Genomic DNA, 17,469 nt, shown 5'->3' with positions numbered 1-17,469 from the left:
GGACATCCCTCTGGGAGCCAGGACAAACGGTTAGGATAGCACTGGTGCTGTCAGTGTTCACGATTAAGATTTTCTGGCCAGAGAATGGGTTATCAGTGAAAGAAAGCATTACTTAGGTTTGACTGAGAGGTCAGTTTTAAAGCACTATTTACCTTGGGAGAAAGATTTCAATAGAAATTGCAGGGTAGGAGCAACATTGGAGTGAAGGGCTCGAGTTTTCTCCACAAAAAGCTCAGTTAGATTGTGTTGAGCCTGCCTGGTGGTGTGTGGAAGGCACAACAGAGAACAGAAATAGCTGAATCTGGTTGCTCTTACTCTGCTGTGTTCTCTAGCCATTTTTGCACATTCATCTTCTCAATCTGCTTTCAGTGTGGCAAAGGACGATGTATTCAGCACTGCTGAACCACTTTTAAGTAAGCCTGAACCATAGTTTAACCCTTAAGACAACAGCCATAGCCTGAGGGTCTCTTCTGACACTTGCAGGAAAGTCTGGGGAAACAGCACAGATATTGGCAGGGGCTTTTTGTCAAATAAAGAGTAAAAAGATGAACTAAAAAATTGTTCTTACACCTCAACTGTTCTGGAAATAACCATGAATTCTGTAAATAATCAGTAAATAAAGTTAGATGGGCCACTAAGTAAACAGAGGTTTGCCAGAGATACTGCTGAGCAGCAATATTTAAATGCACACATGCCTTGCTATGCAACAGGGTAAGGAAGAGGAAATATTTTTTTTTAAAGGAGAGTCTCAGACTAAGAAACTCAGACTTGCTTTGAATTGCTGCAAGAAAGGGACAAGATGGGTGGAGCTGCATGAACCAGAACCAACAAAATGTTAACCCAAATATTTGCTGTGGAAAGCTCTTTCCTATTCTGTCAGATAAATTCTCTGCATTCCAGGACAATTTACAGCATAGTCCCTCTCAAATCTGTGCCTCCAGCAGATGTACCCGAAAAGTCAAAGCTTTTTCCTCCCCTTTTGTCAATGATTCTCTTTTCCATTGTATCTTTTTCCTCCCCAGTTATTTCATTTCTGACATACTCTTGCCTAGTGACCACAAAGAACATCTGTGACATCTATTTCAAAGGCCAGTAGCTTTAATCTGTCAGCGATCCTGACCAATGTTCCCATCACAGGAAACACCCAAAATATGGCAATTTTGTCAGGAGATTTTGCAAATGGCTTAGATGCCCTTGAGTAAAACAACAACACTCTAGACAACGTTATGAATTCTTGAAGGTATTATTTATGATGTTGAGAAAGTCTGTGGAATTGTGAATTCTGTGGAAACTGGGATTCTTTAGCCAGAGAATCATAAAGACATATTAGTAAATAGGAAGAGATTTAAAAGATTCATTATCTTTGGCAAGACCATCAATGTTGATTCAGCTGATGTTTTCTATGGCAAAGATTTGTATTTTCAAGCTCAAACCTTTAAAATAGTCTTTGAAATAGCGAAGACCAGAACTTGACTCAAAGATATCTTGAGTATTCCTCATACCACCTAATTCAGATTTACTGTGCCAGCAATCCCAATCACAATTTTTGGAAGAGTTTTTTTACTAAGCAATAGGAAAACACAACATCAAATTACAGTTCCATTCAACATTGCTCAGAGAACTGAAGAAGTCTGAAATGGGGTATTTCTCTTTTTTCTGGGCAGCTGTTTCCCAAGATGAGCTAAGCTTTGAAAAGTAACAGAGCTCAAAGCACAAACAAATTGCTCCAGTTGTCAGGGTGCTGATTGTATGTGGTGTCTTCCAATGACTCTGATTAAGATATTTGCCCTGGATTCTTTAAGAAAACAAAAATCCAATCAGCGACTCTTACAATTAAAGCAATCCTCTCCAGTCTGCAAAACCAGCCACTTGAATCTGGCTGCAGCTCACTGACCATGTATTTGTGTGACATCTACGATGACAGACTTGTGGGATAGAGCAGATCACCTAGGACACAGATCCTCACACACCAGGGCACAGCTCAGAGCAGAACTGGCACTTCAGGGTGTGGAACATTTCCTAAACTCCCCTGCAGCACTGTCCCTTCTTGTATTTGCGGGGTTCCCATACAAAGTGAGGAATGATGAAGCTGACTCCATGTTCTTAGAAGGTTAATTTATTATTTTATGATCTATATTATATTAAAGAATACTATACTAAACTATACTAAATAATACAGAAAGGATACAGACAGAAGGCTAAAAGATTGTAAAGAAAAACTTGTGACTCTCTCCAGAGTCCGACACAGCTTGGCCATCATTGGCCATTGAGTCAAAACAATTCACATGAAACCAATGAAACAATCACCTGTTGGTAAACAATGTCCAAACACATTCCAAAGCAGCAAAACACATGAGAAGCAAACGAGATCATATTGTTTTCCTTTTCCTCTGAGGCTTCTCAGCTTCCTAGGAGAGAAATCCTGGTGAAGGGATTTTTCCAGAAAACATGATGGTGACAGTCCCTCTTCTCCCTAGCTCCAGGAGCCCACACTATGGACCGAAGCTCAACTTACCAACTACAAGCCCCAGCTCCCGTTCCACGGTGCTGCTCTCCAGCATCTCATTCCCCAGTCTGGGGAACATCCAGGGTTGCTCCATACCGAGGGGCAGAATCCAGCACTTGTCTTTATTAAACTTCTTATGGTTGGTGATTGCCCAGCCCTTGCCATGGTCTGTGCAGGGCATCTGCCCTCGAGGGAGTCTACAGCTCCTCCCAATGTAGGACAGTCAGCAGACTTACTTAGTGCTCCTTCCAGTCCTTACTTAGCATTCCTTCCAGTCCTGTATCCCAGTCATTAATGAAGATGTTGAGGATGGAACCCTGCAGAACCCCATCAGTGACAGGACCTGCAGGTGATGTCACCCCATTCACTAAGCCCTTTGTGCCTGACCCGTGGGCCACCACTCACCTGCCACGTGGTGAGTTTGCCCAGCTGAGTGCTGGGCATTTCCTCCACACAGAAACTGGGAGAGATGGTATCAAAAGCTTTACTCATTCTTCTCCATGATTTTATGGGGCACTGAAGTGAGACTGACAAGTCTGTACTTTGCATGGTCATCCTTCTTGCCCTTCCTGAAAACTGGGACAATATTTGCCAGCTTCCAGTAGACTGGGACCTCTCCAGATTCCCAAGATTCCAAAATCATCGAGGGCTTGTGATGACACAATCCAGCTCTCTTGAGTACTCTTGGATGAATCCCATCAGGCCCATAGTCTTAGAGGGATCCAGCTGAAGAAGCAAATCCTGCACAAGTTCAGGGTTGACTGGCAGTTTATCTTTCTCACAGGCATGAGAAATCAGTTTAACACAGAACAAAGAGTCAAACACAGAATGATTTAGTGATCTGCTTGGAATACTTCTCCATGACATGGAATTCTTCCAAGTACAGTAAACACTGCAAATTCCAGGTTTTAGACACAACTCCTCAGGGCTAGGTTGTAAAAGAAAAATCAGGAGTTTGAGTATAACATTAGATCTCAATTCTGAGGCAGAATTTTAAAAGCTATTTCCCACTGGAGCATTCCCAGCCCTCTTGAGGGCCTACCAGGGCCTAGGAACCTCTAAAGGTTTTGGGGAGACCCCTGAAGTCCCACAGCTGCACAGGAGCAGAATTCTGTTTGGAAGGCCATCTACAGAAAGCTTTTATGAGCCTCTCACATATACACCAGTCACTGACTGAGCTCTCGTAATCCAGACCCAGATTCTTCCTTGTGTACCATAAAACAAGGAAATGGGAATTATCACACGAGGTGGAGCATTTTTAACAACTGGGAGTTATGGTATGTTAGTAAATGTATGCTATTAATGTTATGCCATTATTTATATTAATTGCCAGTACTAAAAGGCTGTCACTTCTTTCAGTTTGGGTGACCTGGAGCTATAAAGCCACCAGCTGAGAGTTATACATGTCTGCCATTGCAAGACATCAACTGGTCATAAAAATAGTCAGAGTATTTACTTCTCCTGGATAGAAATTTGAAAAAGTTGCTCTGGATCCCGCTTTCCTGTCAAAACCCTTTTACATTTCCCTCTTAGCACTGCCATAACTAAACCATAGGGTTCCCAAACTCTACACTATGACATAAGGAAACTACACATGACAATAATTCCCAGAAACACACAAAAATCTTCAGCTGCCTAAAACAAAAGACATGTTTTGACTTTGCATAACAGCATCATTGACTAACAAAAGCTTCTTAATTTTGACTTTTACTTCTTCTGTCTTACTCTTTCAAGCAAGTTTTCTATACAAGGAAGAAAAAGCATTTCATAAACTGGCCTTGCTAGAATATTAAGGGAAGGTGAACGAAGCTCAATACATTTGGCACAGGGGTTTTCCACAAGGGATTAAAGAAAAAGGCACTTTGTGCAAATACATGTATTTGAACAGACAGAAGTTAGACACAGTTGCCTTCCAGTGCAAACCAGAAAAACTTTTCAAAATTACTGCTGTATGTGAGAAATTAATTTCAGAGACAAAACAACTTATTTTGAAATAAAGGTAGAAACAGAATTAATCTCATCTACAGATGTAATCAGCTCAATTTAATTTTTAATCAATCATTAAAAATACCATTTAATAAGAACTCAGCCCTTTTAAACAGATTAATAAAAAATTCAGCCTAGTGGGAAGTTCAGAATACTTCATCATACTCAAAAAATACAGCATTTCAGATTTTATATAACAGCTTTATTATCAAATGGCAAGAGACACTTAGTAATGATGTCATGCAGGTATCACAAAAAAACTTCCAAAAGATAAACAGGTCACCTAACAGCTCAAAAATCCCTTGCAATTAAAAAACAAAGCTACATCTTTCTGATGTCCTGGTTTGTTTCATGGTAGCCACTGTTTTTCTGTCAAAATGTTATGGCTATCTCTTGGATCACTTGCTGGATTCCCTAAAGGAAAGAGGAGGCTAGTACAGTACCCCACAGCACAGTGCTTTTTTGCTTTCCACAAGGCCTGCCTTACTCTGCACAACACTGAGAAGTCCTCATGGGATAGGGAAGCACCTCAGGCTGCTGGCAGCTGAAGATAAACACAGAAGGGATGGGTTAAAAAATGCTAAGGTTTTGAAAAAGAACCCTATTTTGAACCTTTTTAAGGTCTTAAGGCTTTTAGTTATTGTGATGAGAGGCCAGTCTCGTGGCTGAAACACAACAGGTCTTCAGTAACAAACCTGATCCCATCTCCATAGTGAAACAGGACCAGTGAAAATGTCAAGTGATAGCAAGAGTCACGTTAGACTGAAAGAGAGTTCAGCTCCTTCTTTAGCAACAAGGTTCCACCAAAACATTGGCATGGGAGGGATGTTACAGCAGCTGCTGCAACTGACCAGGAATTGAGACAGCTTTTGAGAAAAGCCACTGTAATATAAGTGGTAGGTAATTTATTCTGAGTTCATCTGCACGAGAAGTTAACTCTGCAGAAAAGCAGGCTGTAAATCCACAGCAGCTTCACACTCAGCAGTCCAGGGGACACTTGCTCACACGGCTCAATTCACATCCAGGTTTGCTATGGAATAAATCCCCTGGGTAGAGGAGCTCTGGAGATTAGAATGGCAGCAATAAAAGGAATCATTGTTCAGTTTTAAATGCCAAAGTACACTTTTAGAGTAAATTCGAAATAACAAAAGAATTGCTGGAGCTGAATGATCTTACAATAAACTTGCAAACAGAACGGATATAAATTCCTTTATATACTTATGTAAAAAATAGCATTTACTGTGCAGCCTGGACTTAAATAAAAGACAAATGGTGTATCAATAATATTTACTATATATTTACAAGTAATACTGTGATGAAACGAAGCAGTCAATTAACATTATGTTACAAAAATGAATAAACCCTTTAAAGGTACCAGTCAGTACCTTTTACATTATCACATTGATGAACTGCTCTCTTACATCTTGAAGATCTATGATATGACCACGAGCTAACAGAGGACACAGACAAATAAACCCTGGACTGGAGCACATGCTGATGTGTTGAGTCCCTTTCCAGCCAGACACTGCAGGGGCATCAGCTTAAAGCACGTGAGCAGCACTGGTTTCAGTCAGATGAAACAGCCACGTGCTCCTCAGCTCCTCGCTGCCCAGGGCCTTGTTTGATGGGGCTCCACTGACAACACAACAAACAAGCACAGGGAAGCACAGGGAAGGTACCTTGTACCTTCCTGAGAGAATGCACAGACTGCTCCTGAAGGTGAGTCATGGCTGGCCACTGCCTGGGCAGACAATGGAGCCCCTGTTTTTATATACACCGACACAAGAGCCTGCTGTTCCACGGTGCTCTGAACGTTATTTGGGACCAGCTGTTTGACAGGAACTGCACCAGTTTGTGTACCTGACATTTCTTTCAGCTAATCAAGCTGCAATCAGAAAATTTACACTCTTTACATATTGCTTGAGAAATGGTAATATTACACTGCTTAAGTGTTTTTAAATCACTTGAAAACTGCAAATTTTATATAATCACACTGTCACTTTCTTAAGTTGGCAAGATAAATCTATGCAAGTGAAATATTGACAAAATAATCAACATTAAAAAATGAAAATTAGAACTTAAAAATCATCAGCCAGCCAAGATAAGAATTCTAAGCTGCTCCCTCCCTTCCTGTATCTGCTCCCAGAATAAAACTTTGCAGGGACCAAGAGGGAACAAAGTGACACTTTGCCTTTGTTAATCCAGTAAGTAAAGCAGATGTAGGTTCAAGTATTTAATTCCATACAGCACTAATAAATAGAAGTAAACAACCAGGATGAGAATAACATTGTAGTTAAAGTACTGCAAAGAACCCTTGTTTCTCAGTGAGCACCGTTGCATTATTTTGAAACTCCCCAAGGCAAAAAAGAAGGGAAATATTGTTAGTGAGAAATGCTCTCAGACCAGATCACGTGCAAGCCTACAGAGAATGTTACAAAGTTGGACTGAATTGTTCAGGAGATTTTCCTGCAAGTGTTAGAGAGCATCACCTGTAGTTTATGTCTACATCACAATTTTTGCTCTTCATGTAACTAGAGCAAAATGTTACATCTGTGTTCTCACCTCCCTCATCCTGAGGGCCACACACACACCATCCCAAAGTAAAACACTGCTGTTTGGTTACAAAACTATATGCAGTACATTTCTGAACACATTTCCTTCAGTTTAAGGCCATGTGTTCATTTAAAGACATTCTTGTCAATCACAAGCCTCCCCTATAATTGCTTAAGATCCAATAGAAAAGCAAATATACAAATATCAGAAGTGCTGATCCTGAGATGAAGTATGGGAAATTCTGGTCCAGTTTGATCCTTACTCAAACTTCTTTTTCAGCTTCTTCTGGAAGAGAGCTGGTAGGATGGAGAGGATGGCTAGAATCATGAGGACAAAAACAGAGTTCCAGGAAACAGCTTCCCCTGCTGTTGTAAGCTGGTACAGCGTTGTTCCTGCCTTAATGGCTACAAAAGACGGTGGTGCTACACCTGGAGCAAGGAAAGGATGAAAAAACACCTTGTTAGGGTAAAAAACCATTAAAAATCAGTCATCCAAATTTTAATACCAGAATGTTGAGATTTTGTTGTCTTGTACTTTTTTTTAGAGAGCACAGTAAATACAGAATTTAAAGATAAAAAACCTTTATCCAGAAAACTAGTTTTAAGCCATTCTTAATATTTTTAATACAAACTCATATGCAGGAGATTAAGCAAATAATCTCTGCTCTTTAGACTCTTCAGATTTCAATTTATGTCTTTACAAACTGACTTTTTATAAAGGAAAAATAATGAACTTTTTAATAGGGTTCATAAAGGAAAAATATCAGATTGTTTCCTAATCAGATTAAAAAGTATATGCAAAAAAAAAGCCAATTAAAAAAGCTATAGTGTATACCTCTTCTGGCCACTCCAAACTGTGGCTCACTAGCCACAATTCTTACCTAGGAAAGTGCCAATGAAAAACACTTTCAATGGCACGTTGATTACAGGAGATGTGATATTGATAAACCAGTTGGGGAGGAAAGGTGTTATTCTCAAAAATATTATGTAGTTAATGAGATGTTCTCTATGTCGTTCAACCTGCCAAAACAAAACCAAACAAACAAAACTTTGGTTAAAAAATCCCTGCCTTGAAAATAGACAACCACAGAGGTTTCAAGAGTTTTTTCCCCTGTATTTTGTAGACATTTACATGTTGCAAACATAAAAATCAGTTTAAAATGTGTGATGTGGGAAAGAGTGCCGAGTGAGTCACCTGTCAAATACCCTGAGATCAGCCTGGAAATAGCTGTGTGTGGCAGAGCAGGGATGTGTCTGACTGACTCAGCCAACTCAAGCAGCAAAGGAGTCACAGCCAGCCTCTCATCCCATTCCTAAAGCTTTTCCAAGACTAGAAATGAAGTTTGTTCCTCAAGCCATTCTGTCCTAACTTGTGATCAAGCTTGAAACACAGCTACAATCCTCACCTGGAAACTCAGCCAGATCACTGCTCTGAACTTCATGAGGTGGCTGCTGCCAGCACAGCTCCAAAGCCTCTCCCCAGAGGTTACAGTGCCCAGCATGAACACTTACCCAGGAGCAACAACAGCTCCAACTTCATTTACAGCTTTAATTATGCTCTCAGGTCTAGCCCAGCTCCTTGCACCAATGTACAACAAAGCCCCTTCTCCTTCCAGCCTGTCCCTGCACATCAGCCCTTTCAGAGAGCAAGTGCAACTGGAGCCAAGCTGCAAGGATAGCCAGCATCCACAATTCTGGCCTAGCCTGGCAGACCTGCACTAAGCTTAGGCCTCATACAGTCGAAAACAAACCTGGTCTGATTGCAATTCCACCTGAAATCTCACAGGGCAGCTCACTCCAGTCACAACCTTGTTTTTCAGTTTTAGCCACATTTATATTTTACTGTAACATTAAAATCAGGAGCACCGTGGGTTTTTTAAACCTTAACAAAAGACAATATTTAAATATTGATTAATGCTGCACATAAAATGTCTTAACTTCAATATGCAAGCATGATACAGTCCAATGAACCTGGAAACAGTGAGCTCTGAGCTGCACGTGCAATTTTAAATCACATAATCAGTTCTACTAATGGCAACAGTAACCATTTGCTACTCAGAACAGCCTCAAGATTATACTGCAATATTAAGATTTACTTGGGTCAAGAGTCAAAATGGTACTATAAAATCTAACAAGGTCAATTGTGCCAGACACAGCTCCATATCTTATTCAATGAGGAACAAGTTTAAAGCATTTTTATGTGATTCAAAAGATCTTGAACAGAGTACATGTGCTTCATACTTGTAAAAACTAAAAATTTGTTGGAATGTTTCAGAGTATCAACTAAAGACACATAAGGTCAAGTACAACTCACACTGTATTTCTGTACTGCAGAACCTTTAGGTCAACCTCACAACCAAGACTTGCTGAAACTAATGTTACCAGATATTCTAAAATGTTTCTAAATGCTCCAACTACAATAACATGTTAAAATTAAGGTTTTTCAATCAGACATACAGCTACAGGCTCCTCCAACACAAAAATACAAACCCAGCTTTCATTAGTACTAATGCTTAGAGAGCAATTACTTGAAATTACCTGAAACTGAGAGGTTTCCTATTGACACTAAACAAACCACGGGGGTGATCAGTTGCAAACTCTTCCTAGGTAAGAACACCTTTCTCGTGGGAAATACCATAAAATCAAGAATGCTTCCAGAATCCCTTCTATGTAACATGAGCACAAGACCTCCTAGTTTTCCACACTATTCCATGACACATTTTGTACAGTAAGTTCCAGCATCTCTACAAACCTTACCTGTTCTGACCATTTCACTGCTTTTTCTGTTAAATATCTGTACACAACGGGACGCCCCACTAGGTATGACAGCATATAGCAGAATGAAGCTCCAAGTCCTGAGCACTGAAATAAAAAACAAAACCAGACAACAAATTACCAGAAACTCTACTCAATGTCAGCCTGGTGTCTGTGTTAACTACACTGCCTGGCTGGAGCAGGTTTCCATGGAGCCCTCCATTAGGGCTCTCCCCCAGCAGTATGGACACACTCCCCAAGAATGCTGTTGACCTAAGACAGTTTATTTCCAAGGCATTTTGATCAATCTCAACACTCCAAGTAGACAAAATTGATTACTTATCAGTTAATATTGAGTGCTTCTGCAGTTTTAAGAATTTGAAATGTGAAAGCTTTGCAAATAAGAGGCACAATGCCATTAAAGAAATTTGAACATAAAAGCTGAATAGGGTCCTCCCTACTTTCTCAATACTAAGGCTCATTATCACTGCATCCTTTGTCCATGACATATTTTAAAGCTTGTTGATAACATACATTTCAAATGTTCAACTAAACTTCTTGCATATTTAAGCCAGTTTAAAAACAGATGTATCTTGCAGTGTGATAATAAAACCAGAGTAATTGTGTAGTGAAATTACAACTGGGTTCTGGCAGATGCTAAACAAATTTAGAGCATGGGAAACTCTGGCTGATTCACACTCCAATGTCTTCATTATTAAGAAAACCTGGAGAAACAGCTCCGTGTTTTGGATCACCACCCAGTGCTGCAGTGAATTTTGTGGGTAATGCCATCCCTGCAGCAGAGCTGAGTAAGAACTCAATAGTTCATCAGAAACTGAAGTGTATGCCAGTTTCAGACTGGTCATTTCCAACAGGAAGCTGCTCAGATGTGTGGTTGTATCCCAAATGGATAGAAATATATGACCCCACAAGCTACTTCCCATACTTACCAAACAAACAAGAAATAAGGCCAATGGAAAGGGATAAAGAAACCCTGACAGGATACTGAGGAATATAGACCCAGGAATAGCAAATGTTTGCAAGCTGGATGCATCTTAGTCAAGGAAAAACACATTTCTAAAAAGCTACGTGCTTCTTAGTTTTATAAGCAGTCAGGATACATTTTACAATTAGAAAAAGCATAAATAGGCAGGGCCTCTCAAGATCCTTTCTCCAAAAAACCTTTTGTGGAGTAGCACAAGAAGCTCAAGCACAGAGCAACAAGATGTAGCTCTTTCACCACACATACAAAGAATAAGTCACAAAGTAATAAAAGCCGAGTACATTTTTCTCTTTATCTGTGCTACAACTGCCACAGAGGATCTATTGTGACTTCCAGGAAACACATCCTTCTGAATTTTACCCTGCTGACTAGAGATGTGCAGATTCAGACATTCTTTCTGCAAAGTTCACAGGCCTGTCCAAGCCCATAAGCACAAGTTTCACGGAAGACTGAAATGTATGAAGGCAGCTATTACTTCCTTACAAATAGGCTTGGTGTGATCACTAACTACAATAGCTGATCGCTAATTTCAGTCAGGAATTTTTTAGACATTCTTTCTGCAAAGTTCACAGGCCTGTCCAAGCCCATAAGCACAAGTTTCACAGAAGATTGAAAAAATTGAAAAGGCAAAAATTAGGTTTCTGCAGCATAAGCAAGCAGGTTGTTGGACTTAAGACTTGCTAGGCATACTTGAGACTATGATGCCTTGCCCACTTTGGATAGAAAAGTTATAAAGCAAAAAACCCTGTACACTATTTTACTCAAGTTGAACTGACTGAAATATTAAAAAGCCCAATAATTTTCCTGAGTCCATTACAGCCAGGACAGCTTTTACTAAGCCATGTCAAGGTTCAGAGGTAACTGCACCATGCCTGGAAACTGACCACAGCCTGCTGTGAGACAGTAAAGGACATCACATCTAGAACTGCTGGAGCAGCTCAAAAAAGAGCCAATTTATTCTACTCCCTGTTAATATATAAACCAACATTTTAATTTTCTTCCTAGATCTATAATTTGGGAAATATTAAATACTTTTTGTGGAATACTTGGAAAGAATGAGCTGAAGGATAATTACTAATGGCACGTTCAGTGCTGACTCTCCTGAGTTACAAAAGCCTCCTGCATTAAAACTGTGACACAAACCTCTTCTACAGCTTTAAAGTTATTAACCTTTAGTGAAGTGTTCCAGTTAAGAGTGTGCTTAATGATTAATTAATATATTCAGCACTCAGGAAAAAGAAGTCAACATAGAACATAGGTAGCCTTTCTGTCTCCCTGGACAGAAAGCACTCCAGAAATTTATCTCTCTAAAAGAAAACAGATTTGGTTTTGTGAATTTGGGCAGTGCAGAGATAAAAGATGGCTCAAAATACTTTCCTTCAGAAATACTGCTAAATATTCTATGAATTATCCTTATGTGGAACTTTGAATGTCTTAAGGAAGAGCAAAGCAGTAGTCTCAGTTTTCTTTTAGAACAAACAGTAATTTCTACCTCAAAAATCACTTTATTTTAGAAGTTATCTTAACACTGAAGTAAGACCAAGCCAAATATACAGTATACAGACCAAGTATACAAATATACTCTTGGAATAAATTTCCAAGAGTTTAAAATATTTTTGTCTCTTTGTAGACACTCCTAGGTATGTTAAACTTCACCCAAGACCAAGAATTAATCAAACTGTATTTTTCATTTTCAGAGAAGCATGACTACATCAAAACTGCCCTTTATATCAGAAAAAGGATACAAAACATATGTGGCAAAATAAGCCACTAACACTTGAACGTAAAATGTGTCCTTGTATTTGGACAAGACTTTTCCCAAGGCCTTTGCATCATCCATATCTCTAGGAACCTTTATACATTCTCTTTCTTCTCTGAAGAGGGGAAAAAAAAGCAGGAATGATGGAAATATAATCAAACAGTGTGGTACAATTACCTACTGAATACAGAGATAATTAGATACACTACAACACTAAATTACAGCTTCAGCAAACAAACCGTGATTATTATTGTAATAATATTCTCAGATGAACAACCAGTATTTACAGTATGGTTTATATTAGAAAATCCCCAATTTTAGGTATTTGCAAGCTGGATTTTTTTATTCAGTACAATGATGTGCTTCTTTTCTAGGTTTTTTTCTTACCAAGTGCTGATGGAAAAGAAAAAATTGCGCAAACCAAACCTTGGCAAGTGAAAGCAGCCAACACTTCAGCCAAAACCAACTGCAGCTGCCTCAGTGCTGGGGCAGAGCAGTTGAAGTGCAGCAGGAGTGGCAGAACTTCACCTCACAAACAAATAAAGTTCTAAGGGCAAAACCTCATGTCACACCTTGATCTGGGGCAGCACACTTGAGTGTCTTTGCTCCCTCTGTATCAGGCTTAGGGATGGGCCATTGCAAACTGACCTTGTTGAGCAAGTTAATCAGACAGAAATGTAACTACTAAAAGTGAAAAAGAAAGCTGTCAGACAAGCAGGCTCCCACCTGTCAGCCTGCCTGCCATCCCAACACAAGTGCAACAAGAAGGAGAAAAAGAGAAGGCAAAGTTTAGCTAGGAAGGAAGGATTTCCCCTTTTGGTGACAGCCTCCAGCTTCACCAAGGCACAGGGAAGTTTCAACTGAGCTCAGGCTGAACCAAACACACTCTGGCTCTCAGCTGAAGGTCAGCTACCACTGATGCTGTGCTGGGGGTAACACCTCAGAACACGGGCTCTGCACTGTGCCCCAGAAACCCCAGATCAAGAACAATTCTCTGAGTTTATGTCATATCCCCATGCAGGCTCCTCTACAGTCTGATATTGAAAAGCAAATAAACTGATAAATTAAACTTGCATAACATACTTACTCACTAAGTTGTGGGAAATTTTTATATACCAGGAACATAAGGAAAGCAGCTGATAAGAAGATGGACACCAAAATAAGAAGTGACGTCCGAGCTGATCCACCTTCTGCAAGAGCTTTCCCTGAAATTGAACAGGAAACAAAGTTAGAAAAAACCCAGCACTAGCAAAACAAATCAAGAAAAAACAATCCCTCATGACTTACAACAGATTTCAAACTCATCCTTTAAAGGAATATTAAAGTAAACTCTCTGTGGACATCTTCCAACCAATGCTTTCAATAGCACACATTGCTCACATTCCCTGGAAGCTTTCAAACAACTTTGAAGTTTTTGTGCTGGAAAATATCCCACAGAAGTCACCTTCTATGACCCATAACAACTTAGGCCTCAGTTAATAAATACATTTGTAAAGAGAAAAAACAGAGTTAAACAACGTAAGCCATACATATGTTTTCTTTTTTGCCAGAAATCTTCTGCCAGTCTAATTAACTAGAGAGTCAATTTGAAGTTAAATCTCCAGGATGTAAAATGTAACTTAAAAACCTGCTCACTAACAGATTTTGGGGTTTTTTTTCCCTCTAATGAAAGACTACCAGACACAGCCAGTTAGGTGAGACACACTCATTAGGAGGAAACCTACATAAACACACACATGCCTGTGATATAAAGTGCTAGTCTTGGGAATTACACATATTTTACACTCATGTGGATATATATATAAGTATATGTATACATAAGTGTTTATTAGCCTTTAAGTCCTGTGTAGTGGAAGCAATGGGAGTACATTAAGTGACACAATGACATTTTAGGCCTCTGCTGTATTTTAGATTTTTATCAAAATGACCACGTTCATGTAATACATTGATTAACACAAATGCAACTACACACATAAAGAACGTAGAACTGAAATGAGCAGCACACACTCTCTGCACCACACCGGGCAGTGTACGTGTGCCTGTACTAACTCGCTCTCTCCTGAGGCGCTTTGAGGCTCACCCAGCTTCACACCCAGGGTCACCTGGGGAGCACACGAAGAGCCGAGGCTGTGCTTTCCCTCGCAGATGCCGCTGGCACAACTACAATGCCAACACACAGCCACTCAAGTGGGTCACGCTGACTCCTCACTGTTGTGAAACGCAGCGGCTGGATGACGAAACCGCTGGGCGAGCTGGCAATTTTATCGGCTGTAAGGCTTTTTTAGGTTTAAGGTCAGCGCGACCCCACAGGTGTGCACTGGGTCAGCCGAGGCCAAAGGCAGCATCCAGAAGGCAATTACAGCCAGGGAATCACAGGGCTGCCAGGGACCACAGTGGTCACCGGGTCACCTCGCAGCTCAGGCAGGGCCATGCCAGGAACAGGACTGCATCCACACGGCTCCCGGGTATCGTCACCGAGGGAGACTCCTCACCTGCCCCGGACAACCTGCTCCACCGCCCTGCAACCGCGGGCATCCTGACAACACCTTCTCCAAGGAGCAAAATACATTATAGATAAATAAATAAATACATACTTATAGGGCAAAAAAGGAAAATTCTGCCCACTGCGCTTTCTGCCGCTTCCACTTTTTCTACTTCAGGCGTGCCGGTAGCGGAATAACACCGACAGACACACACACAGACACACAGAGACATACAGACATGGAACCACGCGTCTTCCCTCACGGGGAAAGGGAAAGGGGTGGCTGCCCCATTTCGGCCGCCGAGGGGCGGGAGCCGCCTCACCCCACACGCGCCGAGAGGGGCCCGGCCCGGCCGCCCCAGCGCCGCGCGGGACGGGGCCGGTGCCCGAGGCGCCCAGAGCCACCGGCACAGCACCGGGCACCGTCCCGGGCACCGACACCCCACCGGGCACCGTCCCATGCCAGGGCGAGGTCAGCCCCGCTCCCGCCGCCCCGAGCCCCCGGCACCTTCCAGAAGCTGCCGCTGGTGCCTGGCGCTCTCCGCCGCCGCCTGGCAAGGCCCGCGCTCCGCCACCCTTCGCTGCGCCATGGCTCTGCGGCGCCCCGGGGCCCGGCGAGTCAGGGCCGGGGCAGGCCTCGGCGGCACCGGGAGGCGCGGGCAGCAGGAGGCGGGACCGGCAGCACCGGGAGCCGCGGGCAGGAGGAGGAGGAGAGGGAGGAGGAGGCGGGACCGGCCGCTCCTCCTCTCCTCACCCCACCGGGTCGCGGCCGCGCTCCCGCCCCCGCCGCCGCACGGCGCATGCGCTTTTCTCGGGGCATTACGGCTCTGCTGTGGTGTGCGGGAGCGCGTGCTGGGCGCCGCGTCCTTGAAAGGCGGTGGCGGGTTGGCGGCGGTAAATACGGTAACGCCGGCGTTGGGCGTGCCCGCGCGGTATGTACGGTAACGGCCGTGCGCTCACTACTGGTAAATACGGCACCCGGCTCCTCGGCCTGGCTGCGGGGAATTCACATATACTACATAAATCACATAAATCACATAAATCACAGGATCAGTTAGGCTGGGAAAGGCCCCTGAGATCATCGAGTCCGACCTATGACCGAACTAGACCATGGCACTGAGTGCCACGTCCAGGTTCCTTGAACACCTGCAGGGACGGTGACTCCGCCACGTCCGCGGGCGGTCGTTCCACCTCTTCTGTGAAGAAATTCCTCCTGTTGTCCAACCTGAACCTCCCCTGGCACACGCGGAGGAGTTCTATAGGCTGTGTTCTCTTGTCCCGTCGCTGGCTGCCTGGGAGAACCCGACCCTCCCCGGCTACACCCTCCTTTCGGGAATTGCAGAGCCACAGTCCCGCCTGAGCCTCCTTTTCTCCCGGCTCCCTCAGCCGCTCCCCGCAGGACTTGTGCTCCTGACCCTTCCCCAGCTCCGTTTCCCTTCTCTGGACACACTGCCACAGGGCAGCGGGATAAAGCCCGTCTGCGAGCCCGTTTTCCTCGGCTTTACATGTAAATGGCTTTACACCAGCGAGGGGAGCGGGATGTCCCCTCAGGGAGCGGGAGGCGGGAGCCCCTGGCGCCGCTGGCGCTGGAGCAGTGCCGGGCTGCCAGGAAAAGGGGGAACCTTATTGCGTTCGCTCCTCTCGTTCGAAAAGAAAGCCGGGAAGAAGGAAAATTCCTCTATCAGCAGTGCCGGGCTGCCAGGAAAAGGGGGAACCTTATTGCGTTCGCTCCTCTCGTTCGAAAAGAAAGCCTATTTGCCGGGAAGAAGGAAAATTCCTCTGTCTGCCCCGGAATTTTCCTCACGTCCGTTCCTGTCAGTGAGAACGCTTGACAGGAAAGCCAGAGGGGCACGTCCCAGCGTTCGCAGATCCCGTGGCCTTCCCGCCGAGTGTGACCTCGGAGCGCCTTTTCCTCCGCGACCTTCTGGCAGCGGGAGATCCCGGAAGGTTCCAAGTGCCCGGGCAGCACAGAGTGTTACAGGGAGGGTTCTCCAGCGGGAACACCGAGAGCACTGAACCCGCGGACAGCACACATTGCACAACCCCTGGGCACACGGGTTGTCCGGTGGAGCTACTGAGATCCCCCCGTCTCTTTTCCAGCTCTATCTGCTAATAAATGTCCAACCTTTCCTCAGGGCCTTCTGGAAAGGAAGCTCTCCTGGGAGAGCTGGACACGCAGATATAACTTCAGCCTCCTTTGTGTGATTACTCCACCTTTACACCATGACTGAACAGCTCTTAAACTGCTGGTACAGGAGCCGGCAGATCGGTTGTGTCACAGCAGTGGTATTTACAGGTTGTGTTTCCCGAGACCACAGATGTTTCCAAAGCCATGAGGGAGATGCAGGTCAGCACACAGCAGGGCTCTTAAAAGCGTGGCTTTATTGCTACATGTACAAAACTCGCTGGTGTTACAGGAAGTTGATG

The 17,469-nt window shown here is 43.3% G+C and overlaps 1 protein-coding gene across 1 annotated transcript; it reads right to left on the bottom strand.

The window, feature by feature from the left end:
• Window positions 1-4,672: 4,672 nt before the first annotated feature.
• Window positions 4,673-16,017, bottom strand: TMEM41B (transmembrane protein 41B). The gene is made up of 7 exons (XM_039706814.1): window positions 15,551-16,017; window positions 13,648-13,765; window positions 12,547-12,675; window positions 10,749-10,842; window positions 9,802-9,906; window positions 7,926-8,064; window positions 4,673-7,473 (listed from the first exon to the last, which is right to left on the bottom strand). Exons 1-7 carry the CDS (start codon window positions 15,630-15,632, stop codon window positions 7,304-7,306), a joined length of 837 nt encoding a protein of 278 aa, XP_039562748.1. The 5' UTR covers window positions 15,633-16,017; the 3' UTR covers window positions 4,673-7,303.
• Between the last annotated feature and the right edge of the window lie 1,452 nt (window positions 16,018-17,469).

The sequence above is a fragment of the Passer montanus genome, unplaced genomic scaffold (genome assembly GCF_014805655.1).
Source record: "Passer montanus isolate IOZ18808 unplaced genomic scaffold, ASM1480565v1 scaffold2, whole genome shotgun sequence".
In the NCBI taxonomy this organism is placed as follows: Eukaryota; Metazoa; Chordata; class Aves; order Passeriformes; family Passeridae; genus Passer; species Passer montanus.
The sequence above is the reverse complement of the archived record's forward strand: the minus strand, read 5'-3'. Positions and strand labels throughout refer to the sequence as shown.